The sequence below is a fragment of the Pleurodeles waltl genome, chromosome 1_1 (genome assembly GCF_031143425.1).
Source record: "Pleurodeles waltl isolate 20211129_DDA chromosome 1_1, aPleWal1.hap1.20221129, whole genome shotgun sequence".
Lineage (NCBI taxonomy): Eukaryota > Metazoa > Chordata > Amphibia > Caudata > Salamandridae > Pleurodeles > Pleurodeles waltl.
In genome coordinates this window covers 356,730,099-356,749,804 of record NC_090436.1, presented here as the reverse complement: position 1 = coordinate 356,749,804, position 19,706 = coordinate 356,730,099, and the positions used below count along the sequence as shown (strand labels likewise).

General features: G+C 46.7%; 1 protein-coding gene across 3 annotated transcripts in view; it reads right to left on the bottom strand.

Annotated features, from left to right (window-relative positions):
* The window catches only part of RGS7BP (regulator of G protein signaling 7 binding protein), a 657,220-nt gene that overhangs the window by 70,589 nt on the left and 566,925 nt on the right, over positions 1–19,706 (bottom strand). The window contains exon 6 of one of the 3 annotated variants that reach the window (XM_069222694.1): positions 8,146–8,279. The exons of the other annotated variants lie outside the window; for them this stretch is intronic. Coding sequence (XP_069078795.1) covers positions 8,146–8,279 — 134 coding nt within the window. The remainder of the gene's footprint in view (positions 1–8,145; positions 8,280–19,706) is intronic. 3 annotated transcript variants of the gene reach the window in all.

Sequence of the window (19,706 nt, the reverse complement as noted above, 5' to 3'; positions counted from 1 at the left end):
AGGGTGGGTGTCTCCTTCGCCCCAGGCACCTCATCCCCTATCCCAGTCAGCCCTGCTGCCCTCATGGAGGAGGTTATTGACCTCCTGAGGACCATCTCTGCAGGGCAGACAACCATTGTGAATGCCATTAAGGGGCTAACATCCCAGATGCAACAATGCAGTGCATACCTGGAGGAAATTCACGGTGCCATGTCTGGCCTACAGAGATATTTTCAAGCTCTGGCCTCCTCTTTGATGGCAGCCTGCGTCCCTGGTATTTCCGTCGCCCTCCACCACCTCTACCCCTTCCAGCACCCCACTCCCTTCACCCATCGCAAGCACACAGACAGCCATGCACACTGAAAAACACAAGCACCACACTTCCCACCACAGGCAGGCACACACCCAATATAAAAAAGGACACACAACAACATCCACTTCCCCCAGTGTGTCAACCTCCCCGACACCCTGTCTGTCACCTCACCATGCACACCAACACGCACTGCACCCTCAGTCATTGCTGCTGCCCCCATTCATGTAATCACCACAACATCTGACATCCAGACATGCCTCCCAGGCACCACACCTGCCCTCACCACGACTGCATTGACAGACACTTGCAGCACACTCACCAGACCTGCAGACACCCACACAACATACATCTACACTGGCAGCCTGTCTTCCCCCACTGTGTCCACCCCCTCTCCTCCCAAAACACTCAGACATTTGCAGACATCCACACCACACAAATCCACCACACATAAGCATACTTTACAGGCACCTGCATCCATGTCCGGCACACCAACACCTGATACGAGCACTCCCTCAACCTCCACTCCCAGACTTGCCTCCACATCCCCCCCAACTGCACCTAAGAAGCTTTTCCTCTCCTGTGTTGATCTGTTTGAACCCACTGGCCCACCCCGTCTTGTCCCTAAACGTGCCCATGTCCTTGCCCAGTCCACTCCTTCCTCGTCCAAGCCCGCCCCAGTCTGCCCTTCCCATTCCTGAGCCCCTTCCCCAGGGCTAAGCCCAAGCCCCCCCTTTCAGATGTAAGTCCCCACCCGCTACCCCATGCCCCTGTTTCCTTAGGTTCCTGGCTGCCCCATTGATGCCCTTTTCGAGTGGAATACCCTTTGCACATGTGGGAGTCAAGGTCAGCCTATATTTCCCCTTCTGTGATTGGGGAATGGACAGGCCAATGGCCTTATTTGTACAGTACGGTTCGTACTTTGTGATAAATTTGAGTGCCCTGTAGTGCTGTTGGCACAATGTAGTGATGTTGTTCAGCGTTTCATTGTGGGGAGGGGGGTGGTGTGCACATGTGTGTATTTTGGTGCAGGTCTTTGTTGGCTTGTATCTGGTAAGTACATTTGGTTATGGTATGTTTGGCTTGGGATGGTTGGTGGTGTTGGGAGTGCGTTGCAGGGCGGGTGGGGTTGCTGTGTAATTGTGCCCTTTCTTCCCATGTGTACTAGGCAGCAGTACTTACTATTGTTGTCTTCGTCATCGGTCACGGTCCTGGAGGAATATGGCAAGGAGCAGCACTGCCATTATTTCCCCATGTCTGCATCTGAGTTTTCTGTTTATCTCCAGTGAGTGTTTCCTTTTATATTGTTGGTTTCTGCCACACTTTGCTTGGCGGTGATTCCCGCCCTGGAACAGCTGGCGGTCTGGTGTTTCATTATTTGGTGGGTGGGTAGGTCTTTTCCACCGGCCTGTAGGCAGCCTCCTCCGTCCTCATCGGAACTACAAAGATGGCAGTGTGTGGATGGACCACTACTTGTTTTTCATATGCTTCATTATTTAGCGGTCCAGACTGCCAGCCTTTTGGCTGTAGTTTCGGCCACCGCCGGCGATGCAGTGTTAACCGCCATGTTCATAATGACCACCACAGTCTTTGTAGTTGATATAGGATTCTGTGCATGTTTCTTGTTGAATCAGGCGGTGACTTCGATTAATCATTTGAGGATATTTCTATGGCACTGGGCTTACAGGCACTTTATGAGTTATCAATGAGATAGATGGGTAACACAGGTATGTCACAGACTCTTGAGGTGGATGGACCAGAGAACTGAAACAGATGTTGTGGTTCCAAAGCACTCAGAGGTGGTGAGAATGCTCCGATTCAATGACAGCAGTGATGTGAGCCAATGGTCAGGATGCTCTTCAAAGGGACACACTGGTGATGCTGGTCCATCATAACAAGCCTTTAGCAGTATTGGCAGAAGCAGTTCTCAACACTTATTTGGTGTAACTGCAGTGGTTGCAGGCACACTTCCACATCTAAGAAAGACACTAGGGCCTGCTCTATGCGTAGATCCAGGGTGATTTAGGTTACACAGTTCATGCACCAAAATTATTGCACCACATCCATTTTGCGAGAGGACAACATCAAAACTCTCACTTAGTTCAGCAAGTCTCCTATGTCCCAGATAGTATGCTAGGGTTTCTCAGCACTTTTGCTCAGCTGGGCACATGTACATTTCCGATTTCCTTGCTGGAAAAGGAGAAAGATGAAATAGCACAGCTCATAAGTAGAAGGATTGTAGGGAATCCTCCATAAAGACTAGAGAACAAGGAACGGAAACATGATGGAATCTGCCCGAACACAGCTTTAAAGCCAATCATCAGACCAGATCTGATGTTCTTAAAAAGTGCATAATACCAGTTGTAGTCGACAGGCTGAAAACAGTATAACAATAACAGCAAAATGAATTGGGGGTTGCGATTGTAACAGCCACTGAAGCTCGGAAGCAGTCCTGGCTTTCTGCAAATCATAGGTTTATGTAGCAGAAACCAAATAGACTTCTTTTTGTAGTAACACTGAGACCAGTTTGCTAATTTTGTAAAAACTTGTCTTTCATAACAATTCTAGGCCAACGGACACCTTCGAATAGGTACTGAGGTATTGAATAAAATATTCTTCTACAGCACTTTATTGCTTTAGAAAATGTAAATACATAAAGTTGGCCTGGCTCCAACTCACAGCAACAGATGTTGGTTAACATTAAAAAATAAATATTATTCAGTATTTCATGATGCATGAGGATGGTCGAAATAGGAGTTGCCGATAAAATACAATCCAACCCAGGCATCAAAGCATTACATATTCCATGCAAGGAAATTAAATTGCATAGTAGGGAATGACCCAGATGATATCTGCAGCTGGAAACACCAATAAACACATGGTCATCTTCATGTAAACAATGTAAGAGAAAGGTTTCCAGGAATCCAGTAGATGTGAATTGTGCATTTTCTAGTACCAGCCAAATGATGTAGATTTCTGGCAATTATGAAAACAAAAGAATTTAATGGACAGGGAAATAATTCCATGTTACAGCCATGTAACAGTTGCATTTTCACTAACAGAAAATTAGTTTCCTTCTCTTTGCTCACTTTTTAAAAAGTGTATGTGAATTCCTTAGCTATTGTTTTCTACGTTAGACTCAAATTTTAGTGTTCACAAATGGCTGTTTCGTTTAAGAGTTGCCAGGGCACATAGCCAAATTGAAAAGTTTGTAAAGCCCAATGTGATTGTAGTATAGCTCTTAACTGATCATGCAGTGAAAGACCTAAGTCTGATTTAAGGAGGTCCAATGCTGAACTGATGGTGTTGTTAAAAGAGTACCCTCGTTTGGAAAGTTTGTGCATGTTATTGACGATAATTCAGAAAAGTGCTTGCATGTTTTCTTTATCTGTAACTTAATTCTGCATTTTCTGTATCTGAGTATTCCACTGATTAAAAAGGCATTTTTCCTGTTGCTATAAATTATTTTTTTCTAGTGCAACAAGGCCCCAGGAGGAAATTAGAACAATCCATATCTTCCTTAATTAAAAACAAATGTTCCTTCTCAGCCGGAAGACTGGAATGTGCTAATCAATGTTGGCACAGCTTACCCACACTATCAGTGGTAATGACTACAAGTATGTGACTGTTATTTTGTGGATCAGGGCGATTAGTTTTCGGGCCAAGGGTGCTGGAAAGGAAACTATTCATGCATGTGTTGGGGTCGTAAGAGAATAAGGTTAAAGGTTCAGATGGGAGTCAGGAGGAATCATAAGTTTCATTCTGGATCATAGTATTTACCGCAGATTCAGAAATGTTCATGCATGGCTACCAAATGGCGAATAATGTTGAATTGAACTTTGGTATCAAAAGTTTTTAAAGATCTTTCATAGTTCCAAATATCACACAGGCAGTCTTTTTTGGATAGTTTCTTTCAGGAAAATACATTTTTTTTAAACTATAATGCTTGCTCGGAATACACCTTGAACTTGCTAATATTTTGTTCCCCAAATACGTTTCTCGTAAATATTTTCTTTCCACTACTCATGTCCCTAAATGGCCATGTTCAGATTGAATTCCTCTGAAAAAATCAGTTTGTTAGTGGTAATTAAGTTCTTGTGTAGTTGTTGAGGACATTGGGAAAAATAGAAAGCTGAGGGATGTGTCCTGTCCTCACTTTGGAAATAGAGAGATTTCCTTAAGAAATTTGGCAGACTTTTACTTGGGGGCGGGGGGAGGGGTGTTCACAATGCTCGCATTGTGTGACACTATATTTTTCTAGGATAGCTAGTTTAATGTATGTAATTGTGAGCATAATGATGAAAACAATACATTTCATTGTAATTCAATGCATTCCAACAAGGATCTTCATTATTCACAGTGGGATACACCTGTAAATCAGACATCATGTGTTTTACAGTCTTGGTGTCCCAGTCATCTGAAATAGAACCAGGAATAATCACATAATTCATTAAAATGTTCCACACATATGGCATCTGCAAGGTGCTATAGGGATCCCTTTCTCAGGCTATGCCCTCCGGCCCAGGATAAGCTATAATGTTTGCAGCGTAGAGATCTTGTCGCGCTCAGATGGGTGAGAGATGCAGTAGAAGGTCTTGAGCCACAGGTTGCTCACTTAAGAGTGCTTTTAGGGACGTAATGTCCATTCAGTATCAGTATAACTACTGTCAGCTTTGTCAGCTGTATAATGAAAAGAAACACTCCTGTAGTGAGCCAAACATAGCACAATAGTTGTATCAGGTACCTGTCACAAAACCAATGATAAGCAATAGAAATTGATGTTGTAGAGTTACTGGGAATGTGATGAAAAGTCCTCTAAGTAGAATTCAGACTAATTGTCATAAAGTTTTGCTTTGTGAAAAGGTGTGATGTTGATTGTTGTTTACTCATGCAGGGGTTCATAATAAAAGATGGCATCATTTGAAACATTTGTCATTGTAGTAATGGCACCATTAGATACTTCTATAGAATCCTTTGTTCGATATAAAGTTGGAGAAACAGTAAACTTACACTATTGTGCTCTTCCAGGGGTATATCATTCAGAGTAGGGAAAGGTTGAAATGTTCTACTCTGAATCCTTCATGATGTTCAGGAGGGTTTGAAGTGCAAAATCGGCCACATAGTGCTTCTTAATGTGGTCAATGGACACCTGTTGATATAATTTGAACTAAACAAAGGAAACAGGTTTACAGTTCAGTTGCCTTTTGCCAGTTCCCAAAAAACTGGAATGGGTGGTTGGTAGGATGGCTTGAGAGCTTGCTTATCATGGACCTTTTCCCAAACTAGATCTTCTACTTGTGGCATCCACCCATCAGCAGTTGTTGAAACTTCCTCTTTGCTGCTTGCTGCTTCAGAATGCTTCACATTAGATAGCATGTCTATGACCTCTTAGATGTTCTGTAAGCTTTTTAAACATAGGTCCAGATCAAATTATTTTTCATCTGCCACCTTCTGTGCATTATCTAGACCAGTAGATACATAGGGACTCCAAAGAGCACTTTATATGGATAGTGCCTACCCAGTACTTCTCTAAACAAGTTATGTAATGCTCTCGCACTTGTTTAAATGTGCCATTAGCACCCTTGATGTCTCCGTTATTCTGCTCAAAACTGATTGCTGAATTGCAGACATACTCCCAGAGCAAACATAGCATCACTGTAAGTCTTGGAGGAAAATGCAGGACCACTGTCTGAATGAAAGGTGTGGATTATTCCTGTGGCTATCCAACACTGCAAATCCTTACTGATTGTTCAACCACTTGCATTCTTCTGAGGCAATATCCACAGGAATCGAAAACATAAGCCAACTGCCACCAATATGTACTTATATTGGTCAACAGAATGTATTGGCCTGCCATGGCTAAAAAATATGGCCCTAAAATGGTATACTGGCGAATGGGTGGGGAGTCTGCTCAGGACTTCTAACAGTAGAAGCTTTAATCTGTTGAACACATCACACTGTTGAACATAACTTCTTTACTGTTCATATAAACATGCCCACCAATAGCAGTGCAACAGTTGCATTTCTCCCAGCATGCGCAGACACCAACCCCTCATGGGCTGCTTTTATTAAGTTTAATCTGGAAGCTTATTAGGAATTATCCTGTCTCCCACTCTGGGTATAGTAACCACAGGAGTGCTATCTGAATTGAGTGTGTAGGAGTATTTCACAGGAAAGACAGATGGAGGCGTTTCACTCTTCATTGTTGCTTGTATCACTGTTTGTATGTATGTGGCGATCTTCATTTGAGATCTGCTTAAGACCGGTATCCTAACAGTCTGTACTGCAGCTTTTGCAGCCAAGTCGATTGCACAGTTTCTTCTGGCATGAGTCCCATCACACTGATGGCCCAAAATGTGCATGACATGGACCATTGGGATCTTACCTTGTAAGACAGCAATCCTTCACTAGACCTGTTTATTCTTAATAGGTTTCCCATTTAAATCTTTGAATCTGTTCAGGTGCCAGTGTTTTAAATCTACAATAATCTTGCAAACAGAAGTATTATTCAGATACTGTTAGTGTGGGAACTGACCGTCCAGCCTTCTCCAATGCAGATATCAAGGCATGAATTTCTACATGTTGTGTGGTACTATTACCTAGGAATTTAGTATGGACAGACTCACCATGTTGTATTATACCCTACATTGCTGTGCAGGCTGCAAAGTACTTCAGCTTGGTTCCAATTGCAGGATGCACTGAGCCATCAATGTAGAACACTCTCTGGTATGACTCAGTGGCTAAGGCTTTTGAAGCTCAGGTGATATTCTGTTCATATTGGAGGAAAGCTTGAATCTGAAGAGACGGCTCATACTGAAACATTACATCTACTGCACTTAATGAAGAGTCCCACTGCACCCATCTTAGGTACACAGCTTGAGCATTAGCAATGCTTGCCTTACTGGATGCCTCTAGTGCCGGCACGGGAGAAACAACAATTTTTAGTTTTCCCTGCGCCAATGGGCGCTTTTTCAAAATAGCTCTCTGTATATCTACAAGTATTTTTCTCAATGGAAGCAAAATGAGCTTCAGCTGGAGAATACAAGTGTGACATGTACCCAGGGGTGTGTATTTAAAAAGATGGACATGTACTTTTAGGTTTTACATGTCCTGGTAGTGAAAAACTCCCAAATGCGTTTTTCACTACTGTTAAGCCTACCTCTCCAATAGGATAACATTGGGTTACTTCGTTACATTTAATAAGTGATAACCTTTGATTGGGAGCAGGTAGGGGTGTCATGTTTACACTCAAAAGAATTGTCATTTAAAATCCTCTTTCATGGTTACAAGTTAGATTTTTATTTCACAATTCTGAAAATGCCACCTTTAGAAAGTTTGCATTTTCTTGTCCTAACCATTTGGTGCCTGCAGCCTGTGTCCTGAGTCCCAGGACTACATGTATTTGGTAGTTCGTCTTTTTGTATTCTTTCCAGGCAGTGAGACAAAGAGGGGCTAGGTGTTGGCAGGATGAGCCACCCAGCCAGGATGGGAAAGGTGGTGCTGTTTCCTGCCCCAATTGCATTTAAACGAGGTTGCCTCTAGCACACTCACAAAGAACATGACACCAGCGCATTGTAACCCCAGATCTCTCTCTTCAAATCTGGCAACAGGTATAAATATTGGACCCTCAGACCAACTCTTCAATATCAGACTAGTGGACACTACAGAAGAAGGACTGCCCCGTTGCCAGAGAACTACTCTGATGCTTGAGGCCTCCATTGCTCTGTGAGAAAGAAGACAGGACCTGCTTCCTTCATCCGAGGTAGAGTGACTCTAGAGGTCTGGAGGCTGACCTCCTGTTCTGATCTACAAAGATACAACAAGATCCAGAAGCCTCCCTGCAATGTCCAGCTGACCTGCTGCACTGGACCTCCTGGACCTGCAACTGCGCCTGTCTGAGTCCTGCTGGCGTCTCCTGGAGTGAGTTCCTGATCCCCACGCGGTGCCTCTTCTGGTCCTGGACCTTTGGCTGGTATCATTTGAGCTTCCCCTGTGAAGAAAAGGAGAACTTCTGAAGTTTTGGGCTCCTCGTTACCACAAACAGGCTCGTTCAAGTCAAGACCTTGCCACCTGCAATGACCAGTAACGCAAAGCTCCAGTGTACTTGACTCTTTGCGCTACAACAACCGCCAGCGAAGGCTCACAATGAAAGATCTGCACTTTGTGCTTCTGCATCGACAGCCTGCAGTGACCACCTATGCAAAGCTCCAGCAACAACCATTCAAGAGGCTGGCAGAATCTTCATGCTACAGTGACAACCATCCACGACTCTCCGACTCATATTTGCACTACAGTAACAACCATCACAGCGTTCTCCTGCTCCTCGTAGCCTCCTCCACCATGAACTGGACTCTTCACTTCAGACTTTGAGAAGGTAACTTTTTCAGCGGGACAAACCTTGTCCTTGTATCTGGCCCATGCTTCACCATGGTTGTCCTGAAAATGTGATTTTCCCTCGGTCTAACACAACAAGTGGCGCCTTGTGCTCTTAGGCACTATACTTACCTAAATCTTTCAAATTGCATATCTCCACTTCTACTGATTGTATTTTTGTTATTTCAGTCTCAAATTATTTATTTGATTTTACTCTGTTTTTCTAAATTGGTGTGGGATTTTTCCTAGTGTTGTGGTTTAATTTTATTACTGTTTGTATGCTGCATAAATTCCTTTTTTTATTTAATTATCATATTCCACAACAAAAGCGATAGCAAACAATCGGTATTCCCCATGTAGGGGAAGTACTTAGTCATGTGCCTCATTGCATATTGGGTGGAAATTAGCATGCAATTCAAAACAGAAAGATGGAGAGTGATAATAGCATGCCATATGTAGTGATGGAGCCAAGGATGTGGAATTGGTGGGCTGGGGAACTCTAGGTGAACTAATGATGAGAAATCAATAGCCGGGGTGTGTCTGCAAACTACATCTAAGTTGACCCAGTGGCGGTGCTCAAGTGTCTGTATTGTTGCCCTCCATTGTCAGAAGGTAAGTCTGCAGGGGTTGCAAGATGTCTTGTGGGCTGTTAGTGGTGGGGGCTGAATGATGAGTATATTTCACCAGTGGTATCTCAATATGCTAAGCTGCCAAGCCTATCCTTGGCTGTTGGTGGGTGTCTACTGCCCTAGTGAAGGGCTATTTCTCACGTAGCCAGGAGGAGTGCAACTGCTATAAAGCAGCAAACGCTCTTAGGTACATCCTGGATGTAGCCCAGTAGCGCATTTAATGGATCAGGAGTAAGGGCTGCACCGTATATGGGTTAGGTGGAAGAAGATGGAGCACCAGAAGGTTTCAAGATGACTACAAGTCCAGGACATGTGCGCAAAGTGTGCCCCAGGGAGACCACAGTTCGGGCAGTCGGAGGATCTTGTAGGGTCAGGCAAGCCAGACTATATGCCATGGTCTAAGCTCTTTGTAAAAATATGAAGTGAATACATTTAGCATTGCACTGCTAAATATTTTTGTATGGGAGCATCAGGGTATCCCAGCCATTGGCAGCCCTCAGCCAGCCCAGATAAGTTTCAGGAGTATGCCACGCAATGTGGTAAAGAAGGAGTATGTGAGTGTGATAAGGATTGTTGAGGAAAAGGTATAAGAAGCGGGGGACAACAGCCATTTTAATTATGGCAATGCAGCCCACCATGGCGAGTGGGAGACGAGTCCACCACTTCACCTGATTTGTTAGTTTTTCTATGGCTGGGCCATAATTTAGTCTTATAAATTGTTCCTTGTTGTAATGTAAGAATATCCCAAGATACTTAACTGGGCCCTCACACCAGGACCGTGGAAACTCACATTGGATGGGTGTGGTGGCGTCAGAGGGAAGAGTTCAGATTTGGACCAATTAATATTAAGGCCGGAGAATCATCCAAAGCAGACTATTTCACAAAGGGTCGGGTAGATTGTCTGCTGGGTGACTTAAAAAGAGTAAAATGTAATCTGCATACAGGGAGAGAAGCAGAGGGCAAGGTTTACACTGGAGTCTGCAGTGTAAATGCTTTACTTTCAGGTGATGTAACTGGGGATCCATTGCTATGATGAAAAGCAGGGGGATAGAGGGCATTCCTGCCTGGTCCCACCTGTGATGTTGAAAGGCGAGGCGAATGTGCTATTGACACAGGTCCAGGCGATGGGATTAGTGTATAATAACTTGATCAGTGAAGTGAAGCCTCTCAGCATGCCTAATTTGTGGAGTGTAGCATATAGGAAGGGCCATTCAAGTCAAAGGCCTTCTCCGCATCTAAAAGCGTGACAGCAGCGGGTGAAGTGGGGGAGATTGAGTTAAGGATGGAAAAGACTGTATGTAAATTCGGGGATTTTGAACAATGTGGAACAAACCCAGATTGGGTCTGAGGGATGATTTGGTCCATCAAGAGGGAAAGACGGGAGGGGAGGGCTTTGGCAAGCACCTTGTTATCAAAGATGAGGAGAAATAGGGGTTGATAGGGGCCACAATGGTGTGGATGTTTACCAGGCTTTGGGAGTAGGGTGATTACAGCCTCCTGGAGTGTCAGCAGAAGTGTCCCATTTTCAAGGGATTCTGTGTAAACAGCAAGTGGGTGTGGAACTAGGAAGTGTTTGTACTGTTTGTAGAAGATGCCAGGGCAGCCGTCCAGGCCTGGGGCTTTCGAACCATCAGGGAGTTGATGGTTTGAATGATCTCTGAACTGGCCTCTCCCCCTCCCCATACCTTCGGTTCTTGGAGTACTTTTCAAGGAAGCACACCTTGCGGTAAGCCAAGTCTCAGAATTCAGTGAGTAAGGTAGTGCGTGCCCGCGGGTGCGGTTTGGGGCAGCTTTGGGATTCTGTGTTATTCAGGGTAGTATGCGATGTCCCACAAGGGAGCCCGTGACCAAGACAAATCTGCTGTTTTTTTGCACTATCATGTAGCCATGGCATGAGTAAGTGCTATAGCAAGAAAAGAAGTGGATGGAGCCTCAGGTGGCTGCAAAGGAGTGGGATCTTCCAGAGGTTAGGTAGATCTCCTGAAGGAACGCCAACTGTGCTCCGTGTCATGAGAGGTACTGCAATATGTGCTTACCTTTAAAGAGATTATTAAGTCCCCTAATGTTCCATGAAAGGAAGGTAAGTTCCTTAGTCAATCCCTTATGGGCATGTGGCAGTACCATAAGTGAATGTAATATGATCACAAAGAAAAAAGGACCCTCCAAACTCCCACCCACACAAGGTGATACAACCCCGGTGAAATCACAGAAAAAAACCCTTAGAAACAACTACAAAGGAAGATACATCTCAAGATTGTACACCACAGGGGGGTGACAATGCTGTGGCGTGCTGGCCCGGAATGCCAAAGAAGTTGGTTACATACATCAGGACTGGGCCATGGGCTATTGTTGAAGAAGATGCAATATGGGGAAGGTAGACTGAGTTCAGTATAATGGAGCTGATGAAAAGGAGCAACAGGATCCAACATGGGAGGGTTACAGGACACAGCCTGGAATATAAGGCAACGTCATTTAGTTGAATATAGCACAGCGCTCGCAGTGGAATGAGAATCCAGTATGGAGTGTTTGGGACTGGGGTGCGGCGGGGAAGAGCAGTCCTTAGTGTACTGCTTGCAAAAGCTTAGGACATCTGCTGGGGTATCAGAAAATCGGAGTTTTCCATAGATGTCCACATGGAGACCGGAAGGATAGAGCATTCCTTACCGTAGTCTCAACTTATGGAGAGATGCTTTAGCATCAGTTAACATTATGGCTTGCATCCTGCACCGCCATAGTGAAGCCGGGAAAGAGGGATACCACGGATCCCTGCCACTGCAGAGAACCTTGTTCTCAAGCAAGTTTAAAGGCAATGTCTTGGTCCCAGAAGTTAAGGAGCCTGGTGAGTATCAGTCATCGTGGCGCACAAGGAAATGGGCATGGTCCCAACAAACGATGAGCTCCTTTCACTACAAAAGTGGTGGTGAAGTTCTGGCGGCTGAACAGGACAATTAATAAATGATCTACAAACAATTCAAGGCACCCAGTGCCAGTGGATTCAGCTACTCCCAGTATGAGGAGGTTGTTTCGACGGCCAAGTGCCTCTAGATCCTCATTTTTGATGGCCACTGATTTCAGTAGGTGTACAAGCTTTTCCAAATGCTTCGTAGTCGTGGCAGCACCGACTTCCAAGACAGAGATGCACTCTTCAGCGCCATCCAGCCATATGTTTTGGCAGTCCAGCTGCTCTCCCATTCGATCCAGGTGGCTGGCAAGGGTGTTTGAATCTGTCCTCAATTTCCCAGAGTCCCGCCATTATAGCGTCAGTGCCAGTAGGTTGGTCAGTGTCAGGACTACCAGTTGCACCTGATTCCATTGCGGCTGAGGTTTCTGGGGTATCTCTAGGTCTGTGTTTGTCAAATGGTAGCTCACACTGTTTGGGATCATGGCGAACCATGGTTTGTTGGGAAGAAGAGGGGACTTCAAGGTGCAGTGTCTGTGATGGGCTGGGTTGGATGGATATGGCGTAAAAGGCAGATCTGCCAGTGGGGGCGAGCATAAGGATTTGTCAGCATAGTCCTGCTTCTGGACGAAGTAGGGGCAATATTGCTCCAATAGTGACGGAGGCCTGCATAAAAGTGCAGAAGCGTCACCCGGCAATGGCCACTAGGCCCAAAGTCTTGTTCTCCGGAGCAAAGCATCTCCGATTACCCCTCCATGGGGGAAGGAGGTTGCAGAGATTGGCAGGCAGCGTGACATTGGAGCAGGCAACCCGGCAAGACTGGGTGGTCTCAGGTTCACTTATGGTCCCAGTCGCCTCAGGCCTCTGAGGCCATGCCGGGCCGCTCGTGTCAGGCCAGTGAGGACACATCTATTTCGTGGCTGCCCCTCAAAATGCTGATAGGATGTGCAGCAGGAGTAGGGGATGCAGAGTATGAGCCTTGGATCGGGCAGGATTAAACTTCAGACTCATTTCCATCCAGGTGAGGGCTGGGCGCACTGGAGCTTCAGTGTAGTGTGGCCATCTTGGTCACTGGCCAGGCCACACCCTGCTGCATAAATTATTTACATATTCCCTCCAAGTAAGCCTGGCTGCTTGTGTGCCAAGCTACCAGAGGGGTAAGCAAAGGTTGATTTAGCGACTTTGTGGTTGGCCCTGACAGGGATTGTGGTTCTTGGCTAGAGAAGGATCTTCACCCCCTCAACCAAAAATCAAATGTCCTACATGTGCTGTGAATAGGTCGGGCTGTTCTTATACCCCATGGGCAATCATTTGAACAAGTACTGCAATCCATTCAAACTGAAGGCAGCTTGTTACTACCTTCCAGGCACTGTTTTCTGACTGAAGGTGTCTAGGGTTGCTCTGTACTTTTTCCGTACTAAGTTTGTCATTAACTCGTACTCCGAGTGTTCTGCACTGCATATGTTTTTACATGTGAGTTTAGATTCCTAATATCTAAAACTATTCAATAGGATCCGTCTGTTTTTGAAACGGGAAAAAGAGTTGTGTTAATTGGTTGAACACAAGGCACTATAATGCCTAGATTTTGGCAATTTATTTAGTATTGCTTTTATATTGTGCTCTGAGTCTGGCTTCAAGGGTACTGAGGCTGTGCTTGGGCTTCACTGCATAAGGGAATCACATGTGGAATAGTGTGTGTATCCTACCCCACTTGGTTTCTGCATAGGGCTTAACAGCCCACTTGCTGGTGTTAATTTCCTTGACGCCCTCAGGTACGATAGAAGAAAGGCTACACCTATCACCTCCTCGTCTTGGGGTTCTTCCTTAATGACGACTGGAGACCAGTTATATTCTGCTAGTATGATGTAATATTTTTCAGATAAATGAGGGCAGAAGACTGCTTTAAGTGTGTGGTATATCCCCCTTAATCTGTATATCTACATTATAAACTCTATTGGGTGGATTTACATCTGGACTCCCAACCTGTATGAAGTCAACAGTTGGATTCACCACCAGAAACATGTGGTGATCCAGTTAGTCATTTTACCATCTGCTATAGGCTTTTCTTTTAACAGAACCCTCAATGTCTCTTTTAGGTATTTAATGTGGTTTAATGGCTCACGTACCCAAGGTATCACAGCCCACAGAAGTATACATTTCTAAAGTTATTCTCAGTAATTCCCATTCAAAGTCTTGAAATAGAACTGCTGAAAACCTCTGGCGTATGTCCGGAGCCGACACTTCTCCCTTTATGTTGCTTAGGATGATTGAGGAAACTGTAGAAAAGTTTACTGTTAACTTCATACCTAATTCCAGAACCAGTTCAGTGATTTTGTACTTCTTTTAATACCTCAGGGAGACCTGCTAGTCAGGGTGTGCCATGCATGTTAGTGTTATTGCAGGCAAATATACTTCCCCAGGTATTGCACTCCTCTTCGGGTAGCACCATTTCAAGGGTAAGGGACATAGGGGGTCACCGCCAACAGGCTGGCGGTGCTCCCATGGGCATTCTGACCGCAGCGGTACAGCCGCTGTCAGAAACGGGAAACCGGCGGTGTCCCGCCGGTTTCCCGCTGCCCAAGGGAATCCTCCATGGCGGCGCTGCGGATTCCGACCCCCTTACCGCCAGCCTGGCTCTGGCGGTTTTGACCGCCAGAACCTGGCTGGCGGTAACGGGTGTCGTGGGGCCCCTGGGGGCCCCTGCAGTGCCCATGCCAATGGCATGGGCACTGCAGGGGCCCCCTAACAGGGCCCCACCAAGATTTTCAGTGTCTGCCAAGCAGACACTGAAAATCGCGACGGGTGCAACTGCACCCGTCGCACCCCTTCCACTCCGCCGGCTCCATTCAGAGCCGGCATCCTCATGGAAGGGGGTTTCCCGCTGGGCTGGTGGGCGGCCTTCTGGCGGTCGCCCGCCAGCCCAGCGGGAAACTCAGAATGGCCCCCATAGTCAGTTCTTCATGCTTGTCTTTGGGTGTCGTGTGAGGGTACGCCGCTGCCAACTGGTTGGTATTGTGAGCAATCCATAAGGCAATTTCATCATGCTTTGTGGACATCTTTCCCATATTAGTCTTTATTATCTGTGCACTGATTGCTGGTACAGCAACCTGCCCCTGTACTACCGGTCCTGCTAAAGCTGGTGTAGTGTTTTTTTTTTAAACTGCTTTTATTTCATATGAAAACAAAGACAGCATCACAAGTCCTTTGCAATGCTCTGTAACAGTAGATAACCACATTTCAAGTGACTGCAAAGCAGCAACATTCATGCAAGTCATTGTAGTGTGCTAGGCGATAAGCATAGGAGCACTAAGCAACTGCATGCAAGTGTGTCTACCCAGTTAACTTGGGTGTGATCCCTGAACTGGGGAAGGGAAGTGCCGATTTGTACTCAAGGGTAGGTGGGACCAAATCTGGTAAGGCTGCTGCTGTAAGACGAGAGTGAAGCTTCATATTTGATGTGGTTGGAAGTGCGAGTTGGGTTGAGAGTAGGGCTATCATTCTCTTGCTTTGGCTGGAAGGCTGAGCAGCAGTAGGTCAGGGGGAACTCTGAGGGTATGATCGAGCACAGGGTGAAACCCAGGAGGTAATTGGTGGCAACTGACCCTGACTTTCCCAAGGGATGGGGAGGAGGGTTACGGGTTGTAGGTGGCCCTATCAGACTCATGAGGGCAAAACATAATTTCAAGTACGTGCAGGCATTGGCCGTGGAGAGTATCCTAGGTCACTGAAATTGGTTGTTTACAAAGGTGCCAGACTTCTTCATAGCACAGGGCCTCTACCTCGGCCTTCCCCCATTTCTGCATCGCTCCGTGCCATGCAGTTCCCGGTCGGGCCTGTTCAGCTCTCCACTGTAAAGTGAGGACTCTTTTAGCGAGCATGAGAGCCGTGCCGGCAAAGCTAGTTCTCACCCTCTGACGCTTCCTGCACTTATAGATGCCAAGAGCACAGGCCACCCATGTTTCAGTGTAAGTGAGCTCAGTGATCGCTTGTAACACGTCATGGACAGAGTGCCAATAGGAGGATAGGGCTGGGCAGGACCTCAACATATGCTGCAAATCAGCAGGAGCCAAGCAACAGTGAGGGCAGCAAAGGTGTGCAGCAGTGAAGTAGTGGTTAAGTTGCTCATGTGTCTAGTAAGCCCGGTGTAAAATAGAGAACTGGATGAATTTAAATCAGGCATTTCTAGATACTCGTTAGGGAAATTTCAAAGTCTGACCCTACTCAGTGTCATGTAGCACCTGTCCTATATCGTCCTCCCATTTGACCCTCAGGGCGGTCAGTGGAAACCCAGTGTTCCTGTATGCCCTTGTATAGTAAAGCCTGTATGCCGGGGTGTTTTTGCGGTTCCTCTTCATATGTGGACCAGAGGACTTGACATGTATTATGTAGCTACCTGTAAGTGAGAAACTGTCCCCGTGGAATAGTATGCTCAGAGATAAGTTGGTTGAAGGTAAGGAGGTTACCGTCTGCAAAGAGGTCGCCGACTGTGGTCAGGGATTGCTCATGCCAGCTCCTTAAGTCAGAGGCTAAATAGGATTGTGGAAGGTCCTGCAGGGGGAGTGCTGGGGCGTATGGTGGGATGTGGCGTATGAGGTAAAAAACATTAGCTAGACATTTATGGGCAACCGTGACTTGCAAGGACCATGTGGTTTGGAGTGTGATTTTGGGGAGCAGGAACTTTTGGACTGTGGATAGTGCAAGGGGAAGGGATCCATTGAATGTGTCTTCCATGTGTGTCCCTGCCAGCCACTGCAAGACCCACTGTAATTGTGCCGCAAAGTAGTAAGCCTCAAATGATGGGGCCCCCAGTCCACCTCTGCCTACTGGTAGTTGCAGCTTTTTCAGGGATACCCAATGGTGCTTGTCTCCCAAGATAAGCGCTACCAACAGGGTGTCTAGATCATAGAAAAAACACCGATGGTGGGGGACAGGGATGTTTACAAAATATTTTTTTTACAACAAATTTTATTGGTTTTACAAGGCATATATTCCCAAAAACCCGACATAGAAGGAAACAGGGAACATAGATACATAAACAAGAGCACAAACCTGCATAGTCAACTCCACCCTTGGCCCCACTCATGTCCTCGCAAAATGTTACAAAGTGTGCCTGGCCACCAAATCCTGAGGTCCACTCACAGTCCTGCCCACTCTATCCCGTAAACAGACGGATTTCTTTGTCCACCATTTGGCATACATAGCATGTAGGATCTAATACTATGCCTCTGTATTCTTCCCATGCCTGCCATATCTTAGGGTGTTTTTGTGGACAGCCCCTGGCTTTGTATACCGCCACCTCCAAACCCATGCAGTGATCTAGATCATTCTTCCACGCCACCAGTGAAGGGGGCACAGCCTTCCACTCTCTTGCTATTTCTCATCTCGTTAGGGTCAAGCCCAGGGATAACAATGACTGCTTACAGCGATTACCAAACATTGGCCCTCATTACTACCTTGGCGAGCGGCTGAAGCTGCCCACCAAGATCGGACCGGCGGGCGGCCACCAATACAGCCGCACTTCAGCCGCGGCCATCAGGAGATCCCCGCTGGGCTGGCGGGCGGAAACCTGGTTTCTGCCCGCCGGCCCAGCGGGGATCTTGGCCGCAACACAGGAGCCGGCTGCACCCGTCGCGCATTTCACTGTCTGCCTAGCAGACAGTGAAAAGCTGCACGGGGCTGTGTCAGGGGCCCCACGACTCCCCGTACCGCCAGCCTTTTCGTGACAGTTCAAACCGGCGGGACCAATGTGGTGGGAAACCGCCGGTCCTGGCGGTGCGACCAATACTGTGGATTTCACCGCCAGCTTGCTGGTGGTGAAATCCGCCACAGGTTGTAATGAGGGCCATTGTGTCTGTGATGTGATGTGATGTGACGTGACGTCACCCCTTAACCAGAATCGGTCAAGATCCGGGCAGCTCCACACAATATGTCAAGATTATTATTTTGGATTGGGCTATTTTCCTGGTCGCAGATAAAGGTTCAGGAACTGCACTTGAGATTTTAGGGTAGAGAGGGCTTTTCTCAGGTTACCTTCATACAAATCGGCTGGGTAGTGGAAAGGTGATCTCCAAGTTAATGGACTGTTAGCCCCTTCAATGCAGAAGGGCCCCTCTGAGTCGCACCTCAATTGTGGCTGTACTGGGGCGGAGCAGGTACATGCACGACTGGGCTCAATTGACCTGGGGGCCCGCTGCCTGTTCAAACATGTGGAGTGTGTTGTGTAAGGGGTTGAGGTCTGAGTGGACATCACAGAGGTATAGGAGCAGCTTGTCTGCATACAGAGACACCACATGAGTCGCATTGATTTAGGGGATTCCACAAGCCCCACCATCCTGGCAAAGGCGGATGGCAAGGGGTTCCATAGCTATTGAGAATAGAAGAGGGGACAGGGGCAGCCCTGCCTGGTGCCTCTGCCCACGGAGAAGGGTGGCGAGATAATCCGATCCAGATTGATTTTAGAGGTGTGGCTACTGCACAAGAATTTTGTGTATGCTAAGAGGTGTCTATCCACCCCAAACCTGGCCAACACCGGGAAAGGATAATCCCATGTGAGTGTATCAAAAGCTTTTTCAGTATCTAGTATCAGGTAGGCTGCAAGTGGGAACCGTCAGGGGGCCTGAACATTACATGAAGCAGGTGTTGGAAGTTCTGAGACACTCTACGACCCAGAACAAAACCATTTTGATCTAGGTGAATTAGCTCAGGTAATATTTGACTATACCTGTCAGCCAGGATCTTCCCCAAAATCTTACAGTCTGCAGCGAGGATGGTGATCAGCCTATATGAGGATGGGTTGGGTCCCTATCAGGCTTCGGGAGGGGCACCAAGAGGGATTATAGGAGGGACAGAGGCAATTCCCCAATCTGCAGGGCTTCCTTCACCATCTCCACTGGCCTAGGTGGAAGACTCACAATGAAGGTGCTGTCTTATTCTATTGGTAACCCGTCTAGCCCCGGGGTTTTATTTCTATCCAGATCTCAAATGGCCTGATGGATTTCAGAAATTGTAATGTGAGCATCCATGCCTTCTATGGTGGCAATGGGGATGAGAGGGATGAGTCCCGTCAGGGATATCGCTCTGTTCATAATGGCTGTCGCCAGCAGGCAAGGCTATTTCCAGGATCGGGCTCGAGCAGGCATTCTAACGAGCCAGCCACGTGTGAAGGCAAACTGATTTGTCCCCCGTCCCAGTGCGTCCTAGCCATGTAGGCATTGAAATTGAAGCAGCACAGCCACTCCAGGAGAGTAGCGTGATGAGTTTTGGCCTCAGCCAACATGGGACCTCTAGAAGCGTCTTGAATCACAGCTCATTCTAGAGTGGGTATTAGTTATTCGGACCTCCTTCTCATGCACCCTACAGACCCTCGCCATTTCCTGCAGACAGACCCCACTTGTGACTACTTTGAAAGTGATCCATACAAGCACCCTGGTGGACACCATGCTATGGTTTCCAGAGAAATAGTGCCTAATGTGCAACTCTTGGGACCCACAAAATACCCGGTCCTTCAGATATTCCT